This window comes from Poecilia formosa, unplaced genomic scaffold, assembly GCF_000485575.1.
Source record: "Poecilia formosa unplaced genomic scaffold, Poecilia_formosa-5.1.2 Scaffold559, whole genome shotgun sequence".
In the NCBI taxonomy this organism is placed as follows: domain Eukaryota; kingdom Metazoa; phylum Chordata; class Actinopteri; order Cyprinodontiformes; family Poeciliidae; genus Poecilia; species Poecilia formosa.
The window spans coordinates 194,661-215,574 of NW_006800498.1; the positions used below are offsets into that span (position 1 = coordinate 194,661).

General features: G+C 38.5%; 1 protein-coding gene across 2 annotated transcripts in view; it reads left to right on the forward strand.

The window, feature by feature from the left end:
* Positions 1 to 20,914, forward strand: part of sdk1b (sidekick cell adhesion molecule 1b) — a 226,214-nt gene that overhangs the window by 140,818 nt on the left and 64,482 nt on the right. For both annotated transcript variants that reach the window (XM_007540753.2, XM_016665260.1), the window contains exons 18-24: positions 1,707 to 1,805; positions 3,071 to 3,262; positions 12,381 to 12,502; positions 12,598 to 12,710; positions 16,170 to 16,320; positions 18,720 to 18,960; positions 19,262 to 19,377. In XM_007540753.2, coding sequence (XP_007540815.2) covers positions 1,707 to 1,805; positions 3,071 to 3,262; positions 12,381 to 12,502; positions 12,598 to 12,710; positions 16,170 to 16,320; positions 18,720 to 18,960; positions 19,262 to 19,377 — 1,034 coding nt within the window. The remainder of the gene's footprint in view (positions 1 to 1,706; positions 1,806 to 3,070; positions 3,263 to 12,380; positions 12,503 to 12,597; positions 12,711 to 16,169; positions 16,321 to 18,719; positions 18,961 to 19,261; positions 19,378 to 20,914) is intronic.

The window sequence follows — 20,914 nt, forward strand, 5'->3', positions numbered from 1 at the left end:
GTTGGTTAATGGTTGGTTAATGGTTGGTTACTGAAAAGTTGTCATAACGAAGACATTTTGTCTAGATTAATGACAAGTTGTCATAATGAAGACATTTCAAATAATGTCAACTTTGTATTAAAAGTGTCATTATTTACTGAATGACGCTTTATGACAACAGTCATATCTATTCATGAAGGCTTATTCATGTTCATGACAGATGTTATGTCATGTTTATGACAGTGTCATGACAGTCTTATTCAACCCCCTTCAAATAAAGTGTTACCCAAAAGTCTTTATACCCCTTAGACATTTTCATATTTTGTCATATTACAACCACAACCCTCAATAATAAATCCTAATTTTGGGATTGATTTTAGATGATAGGCCAAAACAAAGTAATGTATAACAAGGAGGAGGACGGAATAGGTAGCTAGTTTAAATTCTTATTTTATTTTTTGTCTATTCAAATTTGTAAAATAGCTCATGCTGAGGAAGACTGGATGGATAGTGTTTATGAACATCAATTTCCAAGCTTTGCCACAGATTCTGAATGGACCATTCTAACATTTCATAATTCAATATGCTTTGGTCTTTGTGATGTAGCTCTGGCTATTTGTTTGGCATCATTTTTCAGTTGAAGCCAAACCTCGGTAATACATTTTTTCCAGCCAACATATCGAGTGTTTTCTATTAAATTGACTGTTGTATTTCTGATCACAAGTTTATTTATTTATATTTTTTCTGTTTTTTCCTCAGTATTATTATTTATTATTATTACTTTGTATACTTTAAGAGTTTATTTGAGGTAGAATTGTTTTTTTTTTGTTTTGTTTTTTCCCCGCTTGTTGGGCTTCCTGTGGGCAGAGCTGGTGGCAAGGCTCTGCACCACAGGGAAGTCAGTCTGTGGTTAGAATCTTGACAAGTCCCATAGAAGGTGATAGACTCTTTCACTGAAGGTACTGCTGTTTCTGTTTTTAACCTGCCTTGGACGTCCTTTGTATATTTTCTGCACCTCTCCTCTTGTTGGACATTTTTGTTTGTCCATAATAGAACCACGTCACAGTCATATGTAATATTCCAGTTTTCAATGTTATGTTTTTATTTGCTGTAAGCAGAAAATCAATATAATTAACATTCGGTCAAACATCTGTGAAATTAATCAATAATAATGTATTTCACTTAGTGATATAGTTAGTGAAATAAATTGAATTTTTTATTAGTTAAATGGATCTGTAAAATCTGCCCTGCCCTGAGAAAAACACTCCCACACTATGATGCTGTCATCACCATGTTTCATCATGAGGATGGTGATTTCAGGGTGTAAATCTTCTGCCACATCTAACTTTTTAAATAGAAGTTTCATTTAGTTTACCTTTTTCCATGCTTAATGTTTCTCTTCTATGGCCTGAGCCCAAGTGCAAACATGACTTCTACTGCGTCTAACGTTTTCTTCTTGACACTTTTCCAAAAAACCAGAGTTGAGAAGAGCACAGTTAATAGATGTCCTATCAACCCATGCCGTAGATCTTTGAAGATTCTCCAGAGTTACCCCTCAAAATTGTGTTGCTTTGTTTTGTTCTTTTTCTGAAAATCCCAATAAAATAAAGTGGTTGTACAAAATGGGCTATGAATATGTTTGAAGGACATTGTACGAGCTTTTGCTATCTTATTTGTTGATGTAATGATTTGCAAGAATTGAATGTGTGTTTTGTTTCTTTTTTCAGCGCCTGGACGTGTTCGCCACCTGAGCTTCACTGAAATCCTCGACACATCCCTTCGAGTCAGCTGGGCTGAGCCACAGGACAAGAATGGCATCATCACTGGTTAGAGCATTACATCTTGGCAGTGTATAATCACCAATCATATCTTCTATCTGCCTCCACATCCCCCTCCATAATCATAGAACTTTTATATTATTTGCCGCTCTATCATGAGACAAGTTTCAGTAAGTTGTCACTATCTGTTCCCACAGGTAATTAATATGTGCAATAGAAGGAAAAAATATCGACAATTTTTCCAATTAAAACATATTTTTCTGAGGTGAAAATATACGGTCCTGAAAATCTCTAATTGAAGAAGGATTGTAAAGGCTCCTATTCAAAAGAACCCTCTGTTAAGAGTTTCCTCCATATTCTCTGACATCCAAAGACCCCCCTTTATCACTGACATTATGTTTGTGTACAACTGATTCATCATCAGCTAATCCCTTCCCTCTGCAGTTTGTCTTCCCACATTATTGCAAACATGCCGTCATCTCACACATCTCAACACCCAGGGTGTTGTTTGTGCGGCACATCGCTGAGCAGAAGAGCCCCCTCATTTATTTTTCCTCTGCTTCTCCGTGGGTCTGTCAGATGATGTTGCTGAGAAGCACAACAAGATGCTGGGAATTAATTATGTGTGTTAAGAGCGCATATATATGTATATGCTGGTTTTGGCGTGTCCAACGTTCACCCCAGCAGAGGTTTTACAGTCAGCTTCCACACTCAGACAAATGAGAAAGTGTGCATTCAATCAAGGTCACCTTGCACATTTACTCTTTTCTTCTCAACCTGTTTTTCATCCAGAACCTGGTGAGCCCATAGATAGATGAGGGACCGGTTGCTCTCCTTAGGGCTTTCCACACAAGTGGCCTCATCACACACACATTTGAGTGTGGTGGAGTGTGATGCATGACTGTGAAGATGCAAAGGGACAGACAGGGATTTTGACTCTACTTACTCCTCCCACACTCCCTCCTCCTGCTGGGCTGTAATCCTCTCATTGCACAGCGGCTCACAAATGTGTTCATACACCTTCAACTTTATCGTGTTTCGTCACGTTATAACTGTATATATATATATATATGTGCATTAAATTGGTACTTTATATGACAACAAATCAAAGTAGTGCAGAATTACAAAGTGGAATGTTTTCTACAAATAAAAATAAGGTGCATTCCCACCAGCCCTGTTCGGTCCACTTTAACTGAACTTTAGTTCGTTTAACTAGAAGGTTTGCTTCAATTGGGATATTTTTGTCTGTACATGACACCACATGTTTTTATGCATGTTTATTAACCCAGCCTTCTTCCCAACCCCTCTGACAGGTTACATACTGTGGTGGGAGGTGCCTAGTGTAAGGTCAAGCCGAGTGGAGCGCTCCGTGTCCAACTCCACCCTGGAGTACCAGCTGACAGGTCTCACCTCAACCACTGCGTACACCATTCAGGTAGCAGCGCTGACGGGTGCAGGACAGGGCGTGGTCACGTCTTCCACCGTATCCACCGGCGTCCCACCAGGTGCAGTAAATAAACAAGCAAACATGCGTGAGCCTGTAAAAGTGGATGTTAGAGTCAGTATTCTTATGGCGTGTGTGTGCGTGTGCGCGTGTGTGTGTGTGCACTTGCGTGGCAAAGTAAATATGAGTGATGAGCTCTCATGAAGCCGTTGTCATTCTTCAAACTGATAAGTGGCTGTTTCTGTGCCTCCATGAATCATCACCCACACAGCCGACACACACTTTCACATTCTCACTCAGACAAAAGTCTGCCATTTACTGCAACTCAGTCCTAGTCATTTTACTGTTTGTGTACTATGTGCAAGCTTGCTTTTGCGGGCATGACAAGTTCATGGGACTGCCCAAATTGCAGTTATCATTACAGCTGATTAACTGCAGACAAAAGATGCAACAATTAATTGGGCAGGACATGAAACAATCAGAAGAAGGTTGGAAGAGAGCTAGGGGATGCCCAGATGGAAAATGCAAGTAAATGCAATTTTCTTAGAAGGGAGGACCAAAGTCTCTGACAAATGGACTGTGTGGCAGTGGCGAAGAATGGATGGGGGGAAAAAGCCAGTCCTCATGCAAGCAGGAATTTTGTCCCAATATTATCTAATGACTAATTTATGAGTAAAAGCAGAAAAAGTGAAAGCAAGATGGATCCAGACAGTTCTTAGATTCAGAGGTTATTGATTAATTCATGAAAGCAAAAGAAAGAGAGAGAGAAAGATGAAAGATGGAAGATTAGGAAAAATAACTAAAGAATGAAAAGAGAAAGAGAGATGGGAGCATTCCACCAAACATAGATTCCACTCTGGTTTACTTATTCATGAATTCATGGAGTTGAGAAAATTTTGTCATTCATCTAAGCCAGGCAGCTGATATCAACATTTTCAGATTATAACCTTTACAAGTTCACTGAATGAATTTGGAGAAGAGTGGTGACATTTGGAGGGGAAATTCTCTGGTGGTTCACACAAATGGTGCTCAGGTCAGAAGTTTACATACACTCAGGGTAGACATGAAGGCTATATTTGGTTTGAGCTTGAAATTATCTATTTTAAATGTTAACCTCAGTATTTTTGATGTCTTTATGGTCATTATCCATGTAAGAAAAAAATATTTCCACTTGGCTTCTGTAGTCTGTTGTCCCTGTGTAGTCCCTGTTTGCTTTATGGTAAACCACAGAGTCTATTATCACTACTGGCTTTGGAAATTTCATTTGTGAGGCAATTTGCTTGCCTGAATGGACTAATAAACATCTAATAATTTACTGATATTCCATGATGTTTTTTAGGAATAGTAACAGGGCTTCCCCCAGAACACCCGCTAAGCCTGGTGGTAGGGGGGATATGGCAGCCCTCAAAGTTTTTGTACTAAAAAATTTTGAAAGGGACAGTGCCCAGTTCAGTGTATCAACTATAAACCCTATATGGTTGAGTAATTAGCAATTTTTTCATTAATTTTTTGCATTTTGTGGTGTACAAAAAGCAATGTCCTGAAATATTTGCCGAAATTCCAAACATTCAGTTTTGGTCTTGGTCTTGAAAGAACCGTTCTGCACTCCATCCCTGGTAGCAACACTGGACTTGAACAGTTTTCAATTCAAGACTTGAAAGTTTGTGATCCTGGACCTTTTACCAAAATTTCTTGGACATTTAGGGACTAATGATTCAAGCTTGAACTTCACTGGGAGTTCCAACAAAAAACATTGCAGGCGCAGATGAATAATCAGTCCACTTTGAAAAAGAAGTGGTTCAAAAGCATCACTAAAATAAAATTTAGAACATTTCTTCAAGCTTATGATGACTAGGTGAATATTTGACTAAAACAGTTGAATTAAGACTCAGTCAAGCAATAACTGAGTCACTTTACAACTTTCTGTTAAAGTGGAAAACCCACTTGATAGTTTTAAGCCTTAGACAGCATTTGATTTTAGAAATGAAGCCCTAGGCGGAAATTCAACCTGTAAGACTCTTCTGGCATCACCTATCACCTCGCCTTCACCCCAGCCAATCAGGACGCACCACTTCTACCTCGATCCAATCACCTGCTCCTTCAAAAGACGAAGCGACCACAGATCCACCCGCTTCAGTTGTGCTTCAACCCACCTCCTCCCCGTTTCCACCACCAGCCTCCCAGACGCCTCCAGGTCCCCTCAAGACTCCTCTCGCCAAGCTCCGCTCCACCACCAGTGACTGGGCCCGGGGGAAGACCTACCTGAGCTTTGTTCGAGCCGATCATTCAAGCTCGCTGCGATTCTCAGCACGCATGTCTTCCGCCGGTGTCCGAGCGCCAAATTCTCGGTCCAATGTTTCTCTCTCTGTGTGAGTCTCTACAGATTGAAATGGCCTTTACAGATGTGTTAATGTCATGTTCAACTTCAGACTAAATCATTGGATTACCGTAAATCTTTAAACCTCAAGTGTTAATCAAACGCATCACAGAAAAGTGCTTCTGCTGTCTTTGTTGTGTTTGACTTGGGCTGCTGAGTGCAGACGAGATTGCGTTTTTCAGTTTTATTGACAGAAGCAAGCTGTCAAGTGTTTGATTCATTAGCACTAGATTTAAAAAACTGTTGTGCATAACTAATGCCAATTTCATTCAGCAGCTGTCAGTTGTCTGTTCGGGGGACTTGCTATAAATTATGTGTGGCAATTGAAAGTCTGACATCTAAAAACCATTTATATGAATATTTAGCTGTGGCTGAATTGTGCATATGAAAGAGCTTATTGTTGCTGTCCAATTTATTCCCGGTTATAAAAAGCACAGTGTGGAGGAAATAATTGTTCCCATGTTGTTGTTGTTGTTGTTCTGCCCCAGCCTCTGAGCAGCTTTCAGTTTTAATGTGACAGAAGCAGCAATTCAATGTGCAGTCGGTGCTTTTTTATCAGCAGTGTCAATGAACAAGCGTGTGTTACATCAGTGAGGCCTATTGTCACATTTTTTTTGTACTCTTAGCTAAATCTGTTTCCAATTATTCTCTCCTCCTGTTATTGATACCCTGAAGCATGACGTTCAGGTGTTTACTATTTTTCTACTAGGGATAGCAGGTGTTGCTTAATTGTGTTTCCTGACAGCTAGTTCAAAAAAGAAGCTTTTCATATTCTGTGTTTATAGGTTTGAGTTTTTTTGCCTTAGAAATATTATGACATGATATCCGTGTTCATGTCCTGGGGTTGCTCAAATGTCACCCTACCTCCTTTACCTGCACAATCTTCTTCTTTCAGCAGTTTGATTTCCAACAATCTGTTTCCAAATCAGCAAACTTTGAAGCATTGGTCAACTCTCCTCTCTCTTTAGTTCCTCTTTTCCCTAACCTTTCACCAATCTACCTCCAACACAACATCAGTGATCTCTCATTGCAGTTACACATTTTATATAATTTCAAGTTCATCATCAAAATCTCATCTATAACCTCTTTAGCTTCTCTGATTTAGCACTCATTTATAATATTATGATAACCATAACTTATTAGTTACTCTTATAATAATCATAATTTGAGTTATTATTAGTGTTCTTCTGAAAAGAAAACAGGAATCATCCATTATTCTAATCATTTGAAACCAAAGTGGCTGCACAATAGAGCTGTTACCTTTCAGGAAGCCTGGTGTTCCTATTTCATGGCTTGGTAATTCTCTCTCTGCCTCACTATGATTTCTTATGATTAAATGCAAAAAGAAATAGAATTAAAGCAAAGTTTACATAAGACAAAACACAACAAATACAACCTGATTGATTTTATTGAAATTTGAGTCTACCGTTGGGTCCAGATGTTACTTTGCGTGATTCATTTTCAATGTAACTTCATGTATTGTTACTGTTAAACTAAAATATCCAGCATGGGGAAATGGGATGAGCTCAGGTTTCCTTGACAACATGAAGCGGACCTTCAGGGCATTCTGGGTAAACATAAGCAAAACATGTCAGGCTGGTCTCATGCTGAGCAGATTGTTGAAGATTGTTTGACACATTTGCAAAAGAGAACCACTAAACCACTAAAATCTGACACTGCTCCATTTTTATTTACATTTTGTTAAAAAGGAAAGTATGCTCAGTGCCATGTTTAGATGTTTTTGTGTCGTTTCCTACAGTGGTTCTTGGTGCAGCGCCACAACAGGTGAGGGGGTAGACAGATTGCAATGTTGGTCCCCAATTGAACTGAGCCTACCAGACCATCAATAGATTTTAGTATGTTCCCTGTCTGCACCCTTCTGGAAACTTTGTCAACTAGACAGAATTTCTCTATGGCAACCAAATTCCTGGACCCTCTCACAACCTCATTCACTCCCACTTCTCTTCTGTAAGATCTAGGTTTAGGGCCCCACCCACACTGAAAAGCATTTTTGCAAAACGAGGCGTCAGTTTCAAAGACATCTGAGTCCACACCGGACCATTTCCAGAAATGGTTTTATTCTCTTAGAAACACATGCAACAGCCCATAACCCTGTTTTTACCCCCTCAGGCCAGTGAGTGGCTCTAAACATGAAGTATGCAACACAAGAATTGCAAGCAACAAAGCAAGAGTGGAGTCTTCTGTGTAAGTGACGACAAAGTTGAGCTTCTTCTTCATGTCACGTTGAATTGTTATGTATGACACATATGAGGCGTTTGGGGTTATATGTCAGGTTATAGGTCAGCTTTTTCTCAAAAAAGTGATTTTTCATTCTAGAATCAGTTTGAAAAAATGCTTATTGAGTGGATGATCTTGAAGAAGGTTGCTCATGTGTCATGTGAGCCATTCCTGTATTTTGGATTGTTATCCCACTAAATAATGAGACATTTGTAGTTTTCTTTTAAAGGCCTCTGTTTTGTACTTTAAAAATCCTCGTTTTTCAAACGGTTCATGATGCGATGCACTCTAACAACATTCCAAGGTCCTTTGCTAAGTGAAACAGACCCACAGCATTTCAGTTCCTCTACTATGAATCAGATGCTTTTCCATCTCTTTCTTCCTGGCATTACTCTAAAAACATAAGTTATCATTCAGCGTATTTATACTCCAGAGAAACAGAAACACTTGAATTAATAATTAGAAGCTTCTAGAAACCTCTGGTTCTCTTCCAAAGAAACCATATTAGTCATTTTAGACCCCAGACCAAATGAAAACATCTGATGAGCTGAAGAGAAAAGTGCATAAGAAATCCAACAATCTGTATGCCCTGCCTTAGGAAGTGTTATGGGCAATGAGTGAGTCCTGCCCTACTGGCAAATAGGGCCTCTGCAAAATATAGTATCAGTAGGACCGCCAGCAATTTAGCAACCAGAGACATTTTGCTCTGCTGAATAAGTGTACTCAGATTACAGTTTTTCCTCCAAAATGTTCAATGTGTGATGATGCTACTGCAAAAAAAGATGAATTCAAGATTGTTCAGTCATTGTTCCCAGGGGACCCTACAAATTTGTTCATGACTGTATATTCTGCTGATGTTCTGATTGTTGTTGTGTTATGAAGATTTGTCCTGAGTACAGGGGGTGGGGGATGGTGGTTATCATTTCCCTGTGAAGTCTTTGTGTTTCAGCTTCTCATTCCTCTCCCCTGACACAGCTGGTCACCCAAACTGCCTGCTTCCTCCCTCTTATTATTCCCATGGAGATGGGATAAAGTCAGAATAAGAATGGGTCAAACGCAATTTCACAGCTTTGCTGCCTATTCAGACATTTACAGGCATTAACCCTTGTGCGTGTGAGGATTGAGGCAAACGTAGAGGACTGTGAAAAGTGATACAAATTTTACGTGTGTGGGGTCGGTTGGACCCCATTTCTGGACACAAGGGTTAAAAGGAACATGGTGGACAATGCATTTTTTCCCCCCATCGCCATGACTGCTCTTCAGATTTATCTTTCTCCATCTTGCATTGTCGACCTTGAGGAAAAAAATACATGAATTGCTCTGACACAGCAGAAAGAAATAGACATAAATGTAAATCCTTTACTTAAAATTAACTTTCTAAATTTGAATTTCCTATGTCAGAAGATGGACTCATTTAAAGAAAAAAGTGCTTGTGGTAATTTCTCTTTATTTCTGCTCCAAGCCTTTATATGCTGAACTCATAATTGGGAACACTATTTCCTATTTTTTCCTTTTTTTTCCCTTTTAGTAAAAGTCTGTTGGAAATAAGAAGCATTGCAGTTCTAACTAAAGTTATCAAAGCAATACATTTTAAATATATTAGATACTGAGTGTGTGTCTGAGATTGTTTTCGACCCAAACATAGACATCAGCCAAGCTGATGCCAAGCTGTACTGTTTTAACCAATAGAGTAGTCACACATAGAGGGCAGCACTAAGACAGGCTAAATATTGTAGAATTACATGGTAACACAAAAAATGTCCCAATTAGCATAGATACATAAAGATAGCACCCTTGTGGCCCAATATTGACAATTTATCTGCAAAAAAGTTGATTAGGGTTCTGTTACTGTTTAAGCAACACTAAAAGTATCACACCTTAGCATCATACCTTTATGACTTTAAAGTGTCATAAAGATGTACCACTTTAAGTTAACTTTAAAATGTCATCAAATGCATATAATCTACAACGTTAAACCTCCTAGACCAAAAACACTAAGGTTACTTGTTTAAATATTAGCTTCACGGATATGAACAGCCCAATGATGCAGTCAGTCTGTGCTCCCCTATTGAGATGTGCTCTATTCTACTTACTACAAATAAACTATAGGAAACTCACAGCTCTGATGGCCACGAAATGGCGAAGCGACGAAACCAACCCTGTGCTTCCACCGTTATGCTCCATGTAGGTATAAGGGCATTGTAATGATAATGCTGATAAATGGTGGAGTCAGAGTGAGGCTGACAATTAAAATTTTGTATTTTCTCAATTATTGATTTTGGCTTAAATAAGAAAATTAAAATATTGTCATACTGTAATTTATTTAATTTTTTACTCTCAGCTAGTAACAAACATGGGCTGCACAGTGGCGCAGTAGGTAGGCAACAGTTGGTAGCGCTGTTGCCTTGCAGCAAGAAGGTCCTGGGTTTGATTCCCTGCCTGATTGGCATGGAGTTTGCATGTTCTCCCTGTGCATGCATGGGTTCTCTCTGGGTACTCCGGCTTCCTCCCACAGTCCAACACATTTGCTGTTTTTCACACCTTTGTTTTCTAGCTCAACTTAAAAGTCTGTACAGAAAATGTTATTTTTGAAGTGTATTTCTTTTATTGCACCCTGCTGAAATAATCTGTCATGCTGTGATGCTTCTGTCCTTTTCTTCTTGAGCAAAATGATGGCCTCTGTAAATAAAGTGTTTTGCATTTGTATGCAACAGTACCGAAAAGCAGAGGTGTTTTTTTTTATCTCGATGGATCTGTGAGCACTTACTGAAATGTTTCAATTGCAGTACACCAACTTCTCTTTTCATAATGAAGGAAATGCATCCACAGGTTTTGGTCCAGTAATATTTTATATGCCAGTAAAAGTATATGACCTTCACGAGTGGAAGGGAGTTTCAGGTTAACAGCTACATTTTGTGAGTTTCTTTGCAGCTTTGCGTAAAAGCTGCATATACGTCTCAATATAAAACATCCTGGAAAATATGAATTTGCTTCAGCAATTCAGTTCAAAATATGAAACTGATGAGAGTTCATTACACAGAGGCGGTTATATTAATATGCATTTATGTTATTTAGATGATTATCAGAACCTTATATTTTTAGTTTCTCAGAAAATGGAAATATTACATAAAGCCAATTCAAAAGATTTTTTACAGACATTAAATGTAGCCTACAAAGCATTCTACATATCAAGGCTGTGACTATATTTCTGGAAGTTGTGAGGACCCCAGCTTTTATTAATATTCTGGAAACCCATAATCCCCACCACCTGTTCCAAGATAAGAGGAACACAACTATTGGATGAACTTGGAAGCTTCCCACCCTGTCTGAAGTGCCAATACCTGGTGTTCTAGCTGTGGTATTGGACTTAATATGACAGGAACCTTGCCTGACCTAAACCCCAAAGAGAATCTTGGAGGTATTGTGAAGGAGAAAATGAGAGACAGTTGATTCCTTCATGTATAGGTGGTGTTATAGGAGCTAATTGTAAGCAGGTAGCTGGCAGGGAATTTCTTAAAAACTGAAAATCAAAGTTTAAAAAATGGTAGGCAACATGAAGACAATGCTAGAACGGGAAGTCCCGGCAACAGACGGAGTCCAGCAAGGAATAGTGGAAACAGGGAGCTCAAATACGGGTAGATGATTACTTGAGTGGAAACAGGTGAGACTGATTAACTGAAAATAGAACAACATTGGAGAAGCGAAGGGTGAGTGGAGAAAAGGCAAAACACAAGGAGAGCACAAGCCAAGAAAATAATAAACCAGGAAAAGTTATAGGATCAAAAAAGGAATTAAAGACAACATAGGAATTTTTTTGTTGTTTTTATGACGAAACAAACAAACAAACAAAAAAACAGAATCAACTCCAACATATGAAAAACCTAAGTCACAGAACAACCGTTTTAAATGAACATACTCATGACTGGACCCAACAGTGGAGCTCGGCCTAAGTTAAATGAATCTGGGCTTCCACTACACCACCAAATGCACCACAAGCTGATCACCTTCTTACTACGCTGCACTGATGCAGGAATTCAGGCAAAAGGAACATGACATACAGTACCATACAGTACATGGGTTTCTGGTGCAGACATTGCTTTCTTTGTATTGGTCTTCTGTGAATTATAGTTAAGTCAAGTTTATTTATAAAGCACATTTCAGCAACAAGGCAGTTCAAAGAGCTTTGCACCATAAAACATAATATAGTACCTAATTACGAAACAGGTAACAAATATTATTTTGTCAAAATGCCACCATCAAATTATAAAGCATTATATTCTTCAAATTTATCGATCAGTGTTCCAGCTATTATGAACCAAAGGCAACTCTACACAGGTGAGACTTATCTGTAATGTGAAGGAACTCAGTGAAATTCCATGAATATTCTAACATTCTTGTGTGCTTTTCAGCTCTAAGCCATAATAAAACATCATTCACAAAGATAAAATAAATCATTTGAAATATATCACTATGTGTAATGGCTGTATACAGTTTAGAAGTCTAACTTTTTAAATTTAATTTCTGAAAAAAATTGTATTTTGGTAATATTCTCTTCTGTTTGCAGAACTTCCTGGGGCTCCCTCCAACCTGGTCATCTCTAACATCAGTCCTCGGACAGCGACGCTCAGGTTCCGCCCTGGTTCTGATGGCAAAACCGTCATATCCAGATGGATCGTTGAAGGACAAGTGTGTTTGTGCTGAGAGTGCACTTTAGTGGTTACCATCAATGTTAAAACACAACAGGAGGAGACCTGTTCTGCAACATGCTCTGTATTTAACAGGTGGTGAAGGAGGATGGGAGGGAGGAGGCATGGAGGGTCGTTTACCAGAAAGACAACGAGCCGAATGCAGACACGCTGGAGATCACCAGCCTCACTCCCTTCACTCAGTACAGGTGAGCAGCAAACACACAGAGCACGTCTGAGCACTTTCACAGGCTCACAGCACTGCACATGCTAAGTGTGCGTGTGCACATGCTCCAGCTTACACAAATCTCACTCTTCTGCAGTTTCTGCAGTATCGCAGGGCTCAGGTGAAGTTCGATAAATCACACAGGCACACAGAGAGACAGTTCCATCTGAGACTTTTCTGTTTGTCAGCACCTTCACAGCTGCAGCATGCAGATCCTTATTACCCTCTTGCAAACTAGCTATAGGAGAGGGGAGGGGGAAATAAGAGGCATAAGGAAGCGGAGGGGAGAGGAATGCTGATGAGAAAGTTGGAATGGCAACAGAAGGCATTAAACTTCAGGACGAGCAGAGAATAAGAGGCAAGGAGAAGAGGAGAGAATGTGTTCTCTCTTTGATAAGCTCTCATTTTCCTTAAGTCCGCTTGACATGAATGTCCCTGAGGGGACATTCATGTCAATGTTAGGATGAGTCCTAATATTCAGGATTCATACAAAGTGTGGAAAAATATGGAGTTTGTTCTTCTGATTCTGGATTATAATGGAGGAATATTCTTATTTCCAGACTTTATGTCTTGTTCTATTGTTTAAAAATTCGTCCTTTCGTCCATCTGGAAATATCTGTCAAAAATATATTATGAACTTTTCTGGTTTCAGTTTTGTTTATGGCACTTTAAAGTGTTAATTTTGATTAATTAACACATATCCTAACACAATTAATTACTTTTTTCTTTTTTACATACAAAAGTCCTTTGTGTATCTATGATACACAACATATCCATATCCCCTAAGCAAATGGATTAATGACAAAGCTGCTTCTCCTGGTCCACTGGCATTGGCAACACCAGAGAATTATGAGTTTTATAAAGGTGTCCAAAATAAACTGTGATCCAACAAATACTATTATATAGCTAAGTCACAGGAGTGCGCCTCTGAACCTCCTTGATCCAACTTTTGATCAGCTAAACAACGAACGAAAACTATAAAAATTTGAATCGATGATCATCACCACTGCTTGGTGGGGCATCAGCAGGGGGGCGGGCCGTTTGCAGGAGGATCTTAAGAACCTGCATGCTCATTTTGATTAATTAATTACAAACCCTACGATTAACTTGTTTAAATTTTTAATCGAGTCCCAAACTAGTTTTAGTTTAAAAATTTAATCAGCGAATTCTGGAAATGTAACTTTTCAGAAGTTTGATATTTTGATATGAAAATATGTTCGAAGCTAACACAGCTCTCATTGTCACAGGCAGAGCCACTGGGACACTAGATGAATCGTTGCACTTGTCTGTATTTCTGGTTTCTTCTTCCATCTTGCTTTCACTTGTTCCCCATCGCATAGACAATAACTCATAGATGTAGTCTCTTAGGCAAACTCTGCCAATCACACATTTCATCAGTCACAGCCACACCGAAGCATAGCTGCATTTAGAAACAGAAAAAGCAACAAACTCTCTCTCATGAATGTTTTTGTGTTTACAAGTCTACATGTTTAGACATAGCTGTTTTACTGACTCACTACTTGCTGCTCTCAGACAACTAAAGAAGTTCTCATGAAGAGCTCCAGATGTTGATTTTTGCTGTTCAATAATTTAATAGTGAAAACATTTCTAAAGTTTGACACTATGCCTAACTTTTAAAGATTTCAAATCAGACTATCCTTTTACTGATCTTGTCAGAGAGGTAAGATAAAATATTTACAACCTTTTCTGACACTTTTACCAGTCAGTAAACCACTGTGTTAGAGAAACATAGGAATTTGTTGGGTTTCCTTTATACAGTTTTAATAATGAGTGCCTCTGTCACAAGGTTGTGTAGGTTGTTTGAGTAAAAATGCTGTGTTTAATCTACTACAATAGAACAATGCTAGGGCTGTTGTAAACCATTATTTTAGCAATCGAGTATTCTATTGATTATTCTGACAAATAATTGAGTAATCAAATAAGAATTTGATAAAATAAAACATTGGTAGATTCTACCATAACAGCAGTATTAGTACCGGATATCAACATTGGCCCAAATTTTCATATTTGTTCATGTCTACAATTACTTTTCTATACTTTAGAAAATTAACCTGTAACAATAATAGCTCACTTTTTAAATTAACCTGGACAAAAAATATACAAAAATCTGAAATTATATTCAATTTAATAATAAAGAGGCAGGCTCACAAAGACACTTATGAGAAAATTTTATACTCCAGTTTAACGTTTACATATTCATCTTCTATCAATTTAATAGGTGAACTCTGACTTTGCCCAGATATTCATAACTTTTATGTCCATGTTAGTGACAGGATTTGGCTCCTTCATCACACACAGAAACGCACAGAACTACATCTACCAGCTATGTACGGCCACAATGTGCTCCTCCACACATTAGGAGGGGATGATATGAAATTTACTTTGCAGTTTGTCCTTAAAGCTACAGTTACGCTAAGCATCAAATACAGAACTACCACCTGCTTTGTTCCGTCTATCCGCTCCATCTGCATAAATACTCCCGTTCACTATTCCCCACCTTTTGCTCTGAACCAGCCACAGGCATCTGCTCCGGGAGGAAAAAGGCTGTCGTATACCATGCATTGTTCCAGTCAGTTTAAGTTTGCTTTTAGGTCCCCAGGAAAACAATAAAAATCCAGTAATTACCGAACTTGAAAATTGGACGTTATACTGCTAGCACTTAGCTTCAGTCAACAACTCATAGGCGGAAGTGAGATCATTACGCAACACATATAAACACCGGCCAGAACATGGTGTCCTAAATAATAAAACATAATTTAATGAAGCTTCGAGGCAGGTCATTTTTCATGAGGAATTTTAATAATCGAAGTATTCGAATCATTCAAACCAGATACGTTTGGGCCCAGCACGGTCAGTCCAAACTGCCGAAATCGGTTCTCATTATCGCAGTTGCTTGACAAAAATCATTGCTGCCCTCAGCCTCATATCGTCCACTCCATCTGTTGAGTGATTCTTCAGAATTTTCTTATTTGTAATCTATTAAGATTAGGCCCTTTGAATTCTGCAAGTTTGATCCCAATACATACATACTGGTCAGAAGGGGAGCAGATCCACACATACAGCAGATGTGAGAGAACAGATACTTCATAAAATTCCCTTTGAAAATTTAATTCAGTTCCTCACATCTACACCCACATTTTTCATTATATTAGTGTTGTGCTGCAAGATAAGAAACAGTTTTACAACAGCTTTAATAACAATTAAATTCTGAATCTATGACTGTATCTGCAAGGAGCCTGATCAGGACAATGTATTCTTTGGAATAGGGAGCATCGGCTCTTTGTTACAGGTGAGATTTTCTGGGTGAATCCAGAGCAACAGATGATTGCAACACTTGAAGAAGCTTGTTGCTAACTCACTGGAACACACTGATTTTTACATGAAACTGTGGTGTTTAAAGTTTGATTTTTGTGGTCTCCAGGTTTAGGATGCAGCAGGTGAACATCGTTGGTTCCAGTCCAATGAGCGCCCTCTCTAGGCTGATTCAAACACTGCAGGCTGCCCCTGACACCCACCCCTCCAACCTCAGCCTCGTGTCTGTCACACAGACCAGTCTACATTTTAGCTGGAAGGTACCAAAACACACATGGATACACACATACGCCAAATACATGCTTGACTCTGTTAACCATTAACCTTCATTCTGCTCCTTTACAGTCATTTAAGTGGTGCTAATTTGACTGGAAGTTCTTTCCTTCCTTTTTTTGCATGCCTGTGTTGTGTCCTTGCATCTTATTTTTTAGCATACTCACTGAGCAGCAGCAAGACTGAACAGGTTGAGCGGCTGACAGCCTATAATCATTGTCTCTCCTGGTTATCGTTGCTCACACTAATCTGTCATGTTTCCCACTCACCACTTTGGACTGGAACCAGCACAAACTGCTGTATAATATTGTTCTCTAAGTCTTTCCTTTCTTTAGTTTTCTCCCTTCTCTCCTTCCCTCCATCCCTCTTTCACTCCCACCCCTCCACTCTTCTATTATAACGTAAATGGAGAGCAGAGTATTTTTCCATTTAAGAGTTGGAATGAGAAAAAGAGCCTGTCAAATCAGACACAGACACTGAGACAGTACAGACTACAAGTGCGGCATGCTAATGGGACTTCACCTGTATGTTAGCGCCTTGCCTGAGCTATGCTGGTTTTCTGCTATAATGGAACCATCACAATGGTTTCAGCTAAGGCTATTATTCTAAGCGGCATATTAAGGGTAATAAAACTAATGTGACATTTTGTATTATGGCTCCTAAATGCTAAGCTGTTCTAAATCACTGAGGTATTTAAAACTACTGGGTATATCAAAGACTTTCACTCTGCACAGTGTGGGATGGTTGCTATGTACATTGTTTGTGAAAATCGTCTGTCCAATTAGGTACCAACTGTGGATAGTAACAACACCTACCTAAAGTGATTACAGGACAATTTCCTCTTGAAGTAATACATTAACAAGGGTGTGAGATGATGCAGAGCAGTTGAAATGGCAGAGATGTAGTATGCAGGTAGGGATAAGAAAGTGGAAAAGTGAAGCAGATTGGGATGTATCACTCGTAGTATAAAAAGCATATAGTTTTCTCTGGTTGAAATTGTTTGGGGGATTCCAAGCCTGTTTCAGGTCACCCCATAAAATCTCAATGAGATCTCAAGGTTTAATGTCCTAGAAATTTCTTCTTTCTCAGCCAGTCCTTATTCGATTTAATTATGTATTGAGCCATGTTAGTGGCTCAATACATACCAGTAGAAGGTCCACTTCTACTTCATTTTTAGATTATTACTACAACTTTCAACTTTTTTTGACATACATAAGCTTGGCCAGGAACTTTTACCTCATCTCTGCATCGGTCCTTTCACAAAACAAATGGAGACTTCAAGAAGGTATTTCAATCGTGGCTTGAAGTGTTTTGTGAAAGGAACTTGCCAGGGGAAAATGAAAGTCCTATTGTGGGAGTGTTATTAATATCATGTTTATTTATTTAACTGGTCAAGAAAGTCAAGGTGTTTTGAGGTAGAAGAAGAGGAGGCTGGAACAAAAATAACATTTAAAATTCCCCAGATTAAACAAAATAAACATCAAAAACCAATAAAAAAATTACCGCACTTACAAAAACATGATACTCACACAAAAGGGGATTTTATAAGCTATGAAGCAACCAGAGATAATTGGTTACAAAGCCTAGCAGAGAGCAGCATATGTCTTTAAAATGATCTTTGATTCAAGCTTGAAAAGCTGCTTTGGAGATGAAAGTATCCAGTTTTGGGATTTTTTTTTTTTTTTTTTTTTGTTGATTTTTTTTTTTTTTTTTTTTTACTTCATTCCAGTCTCTGGCTGCAGCAGACTGAAAAAAATGAAATGCATGATACAGAAGTAGTTTTAGGAAGTGGTAGCAAAATCACATTTCAGATCGAGTGCAATATACGGAGGATAAGAAGGAATACGTATGGTTAAGTCCAGAATTATATGTTTAAAGTAATCTTTCAAGTTTTACCAACATGAATGGTTTGTTTGTTTTAAGGACGATAAATATTATTTGCAAGATTGCATTTTCAAATAAAATTTTATTAAAAACTGATTAATAATTTTTCTTATCAAAATGTATATGTTTTTTTATATTGTTTCATTATCTTTTGAGAGATGCAGATCTAATTTATTTTCAGACACTAATCTTGAATCTAATTCTGTCAGTGGTATGAATAATTTTGGGCGTAACTTTAGTACAGTTGTTGTTAAAGGAATTGTGCAGACAACAGAAATAATCTGTTTGGTCAATACTAAGATTAAGGATAAAATGTAATCCCAAATGTCTCAGAAATATTCCTGAAAACGAAATAGTGATCCTCTGAGCACATGCTTTCTTTCAGTCTGATGCAATCGGTTGTTTTATTTTTTACAAACAAGGCAGCATTGCAATAACAAGTGAAGCTTAACACATCAGACTTGCTCTTTTCCTCAGTCTCTAACTGCTTGCTTTCTTTCAGCCTCTTCCGCAGTCAGAGTACAACAGCAGTCCAGAGACTGTGGGCTACCGGATCCGTGTTTGGAGGACAGATGGAGATGGGGAGGACAGAACTGAGGACATAACGGGTGGAGTTGGAACCACTGAAGTTACAGTAGAGGGGCTAAGTCCCTGGACCCACTACCAGGTTCAGATCCAGGCCTCGAACTCCATAGGACCAGGACCATGGAGCCAAACGCTCTCAGCACGCACCGCAGAGTCTGGTACAAACGGAGAACTCATTCACTCCTGTTTTTAAGCATTCAACTGATATGAGTTTGACATATTACTTGCTGGGCATAAGAAGGCAGATGGATGAAAAATAGAGTGGTATAATTACTTTTCTGTGTCCTCCTCTCATTTTGCCACCTCTCTCTGGCCTTTACTTGCTCCCTCAATTTCACAGAGGGGAAGATTGATGGAGAGAGGGAGAGAGATGACTGAGGTAAAATCGAAGATTGGTTCAGAGAGTCAAGAGGCACTGAGCGGCGTATTTGTGCGCATTTTTCTTTGTCTGTTTTCCAGCTCCGTCTAGATCTCCGGAAAATGTAACCGCCGAGGCAGTGAGTTCCTCCAGGATCATGCTCACCTGGTCTGCTCTTCCTGAGGCACAAAGGAATGGAGTCATTATTGGGTATAAGGTGAATCAAAACTCTCAAGCAGCTACAGAGACTCTCAAACCAACCTTAATGTTCTCACTTGACCCCTCAGCACATTATCACTTCTTCCAGCACATTCCACACACTCACATCCACACAGACCGTCACACAAAAATATCTGATACAGGCAGTAGGAACATGATGTAATATTCTGTAACTGTTCCAGTTAGTTCCTCCTCCACTATGACTTTTTAAAAAGCACCATGCTGCAATAATTTTATTTAGGGAATGTGTTGTATTAAGATTATTTTCCTTGATAACACAGAAGCAGGTATCAGGTTGTATGTGAAACAATGATTAGATTATGATTTTATCAAAAACAAAGGGGGGTATGACTACAGCCTGTTGGTTTTGGAAGATTCGGTAACACTTTATTTGAAGGGGGGTGAATAAGACTGACATGACACTGTCATAAACATGACATAACACCTGTCATGAACATCAATAAGTCTTCATGAATATTTATGACTGTTGTCAAAGTGTCATTCGGTAAATCATGACACTTTTAATACAAAGTTGACATTATTGAAAATGTCTTCGTTATGACAACATGACATTACCCAAGACAATGTCATTGTCATGACAACTTGACATTAAGCAAGATATTATAACTTGTCATTAATGTAATAACAGGTGAATTTTAAAATGTTATCCTTATAAGACAGCATTAACAAGTCACTTGTTGTTACACATACCTTTTGCTGTAATGAGACCATTATAATTGTGACATTATCTCTCCTCTGTTTTAAAGTGTATCACAGTAGTAATGAAGATGTCATTGAGTGTCATTACTCTATTGCTTTAATGACAGAGTCATGAACATTTCCAGTTACCTCAAGTAAGTGTGGTCCACTTTACTTGAGCTAACTGGAAATGTTCATGACTTGTTAATGCTGTCTTATAAGGATGTAAGCCTTATAAGCCAATAAATTCACCTGTTATTACATTCATGACAAGTTATAATTTCTTGCTTAATGTCAAGTTGTCATGACAATGATGTTGTCTTGGGTAATGTCAAGTTGTCATAACAAAAACATTTTCAATAATGTCAATTTTGTATTAAGTGTCATGATTTACCGAATGATGCTTTATGAAAACAGTCAAATATTCATGAAGACTCATTCATGTTCATGACAGGTGTTTATGACAGTGTCTTGTCAGTCTTATTCATCCCCATTCTAATAAATTGTTACCAAAGATTCTCCAACTGAAATCTAGGAACTGCTGTTTGGCAAAAAAAATCAAAGGTTTTGTGTGCAAAGTCAGTCTGAATAGTTTTAACAGTTAAGTCCAGACTCTCAACCCACCTAGAGCAACAGATCCTCCAGATTATTCTCATCCTTTATGTTCAAACTAAAGAAAAGAAGAAAAGTCTGTCATGTTGTAAGGCCAAATGGTAAGATGGCTGATCTATTTAGACATGCAAGTCTAGGAACACATACGCTTGGCACCTCATGCATAAGGTCTCATTTTCAGCATTGGTGAAAAAAGCAGATCCTGATCCAGAAGGATCCCTCAA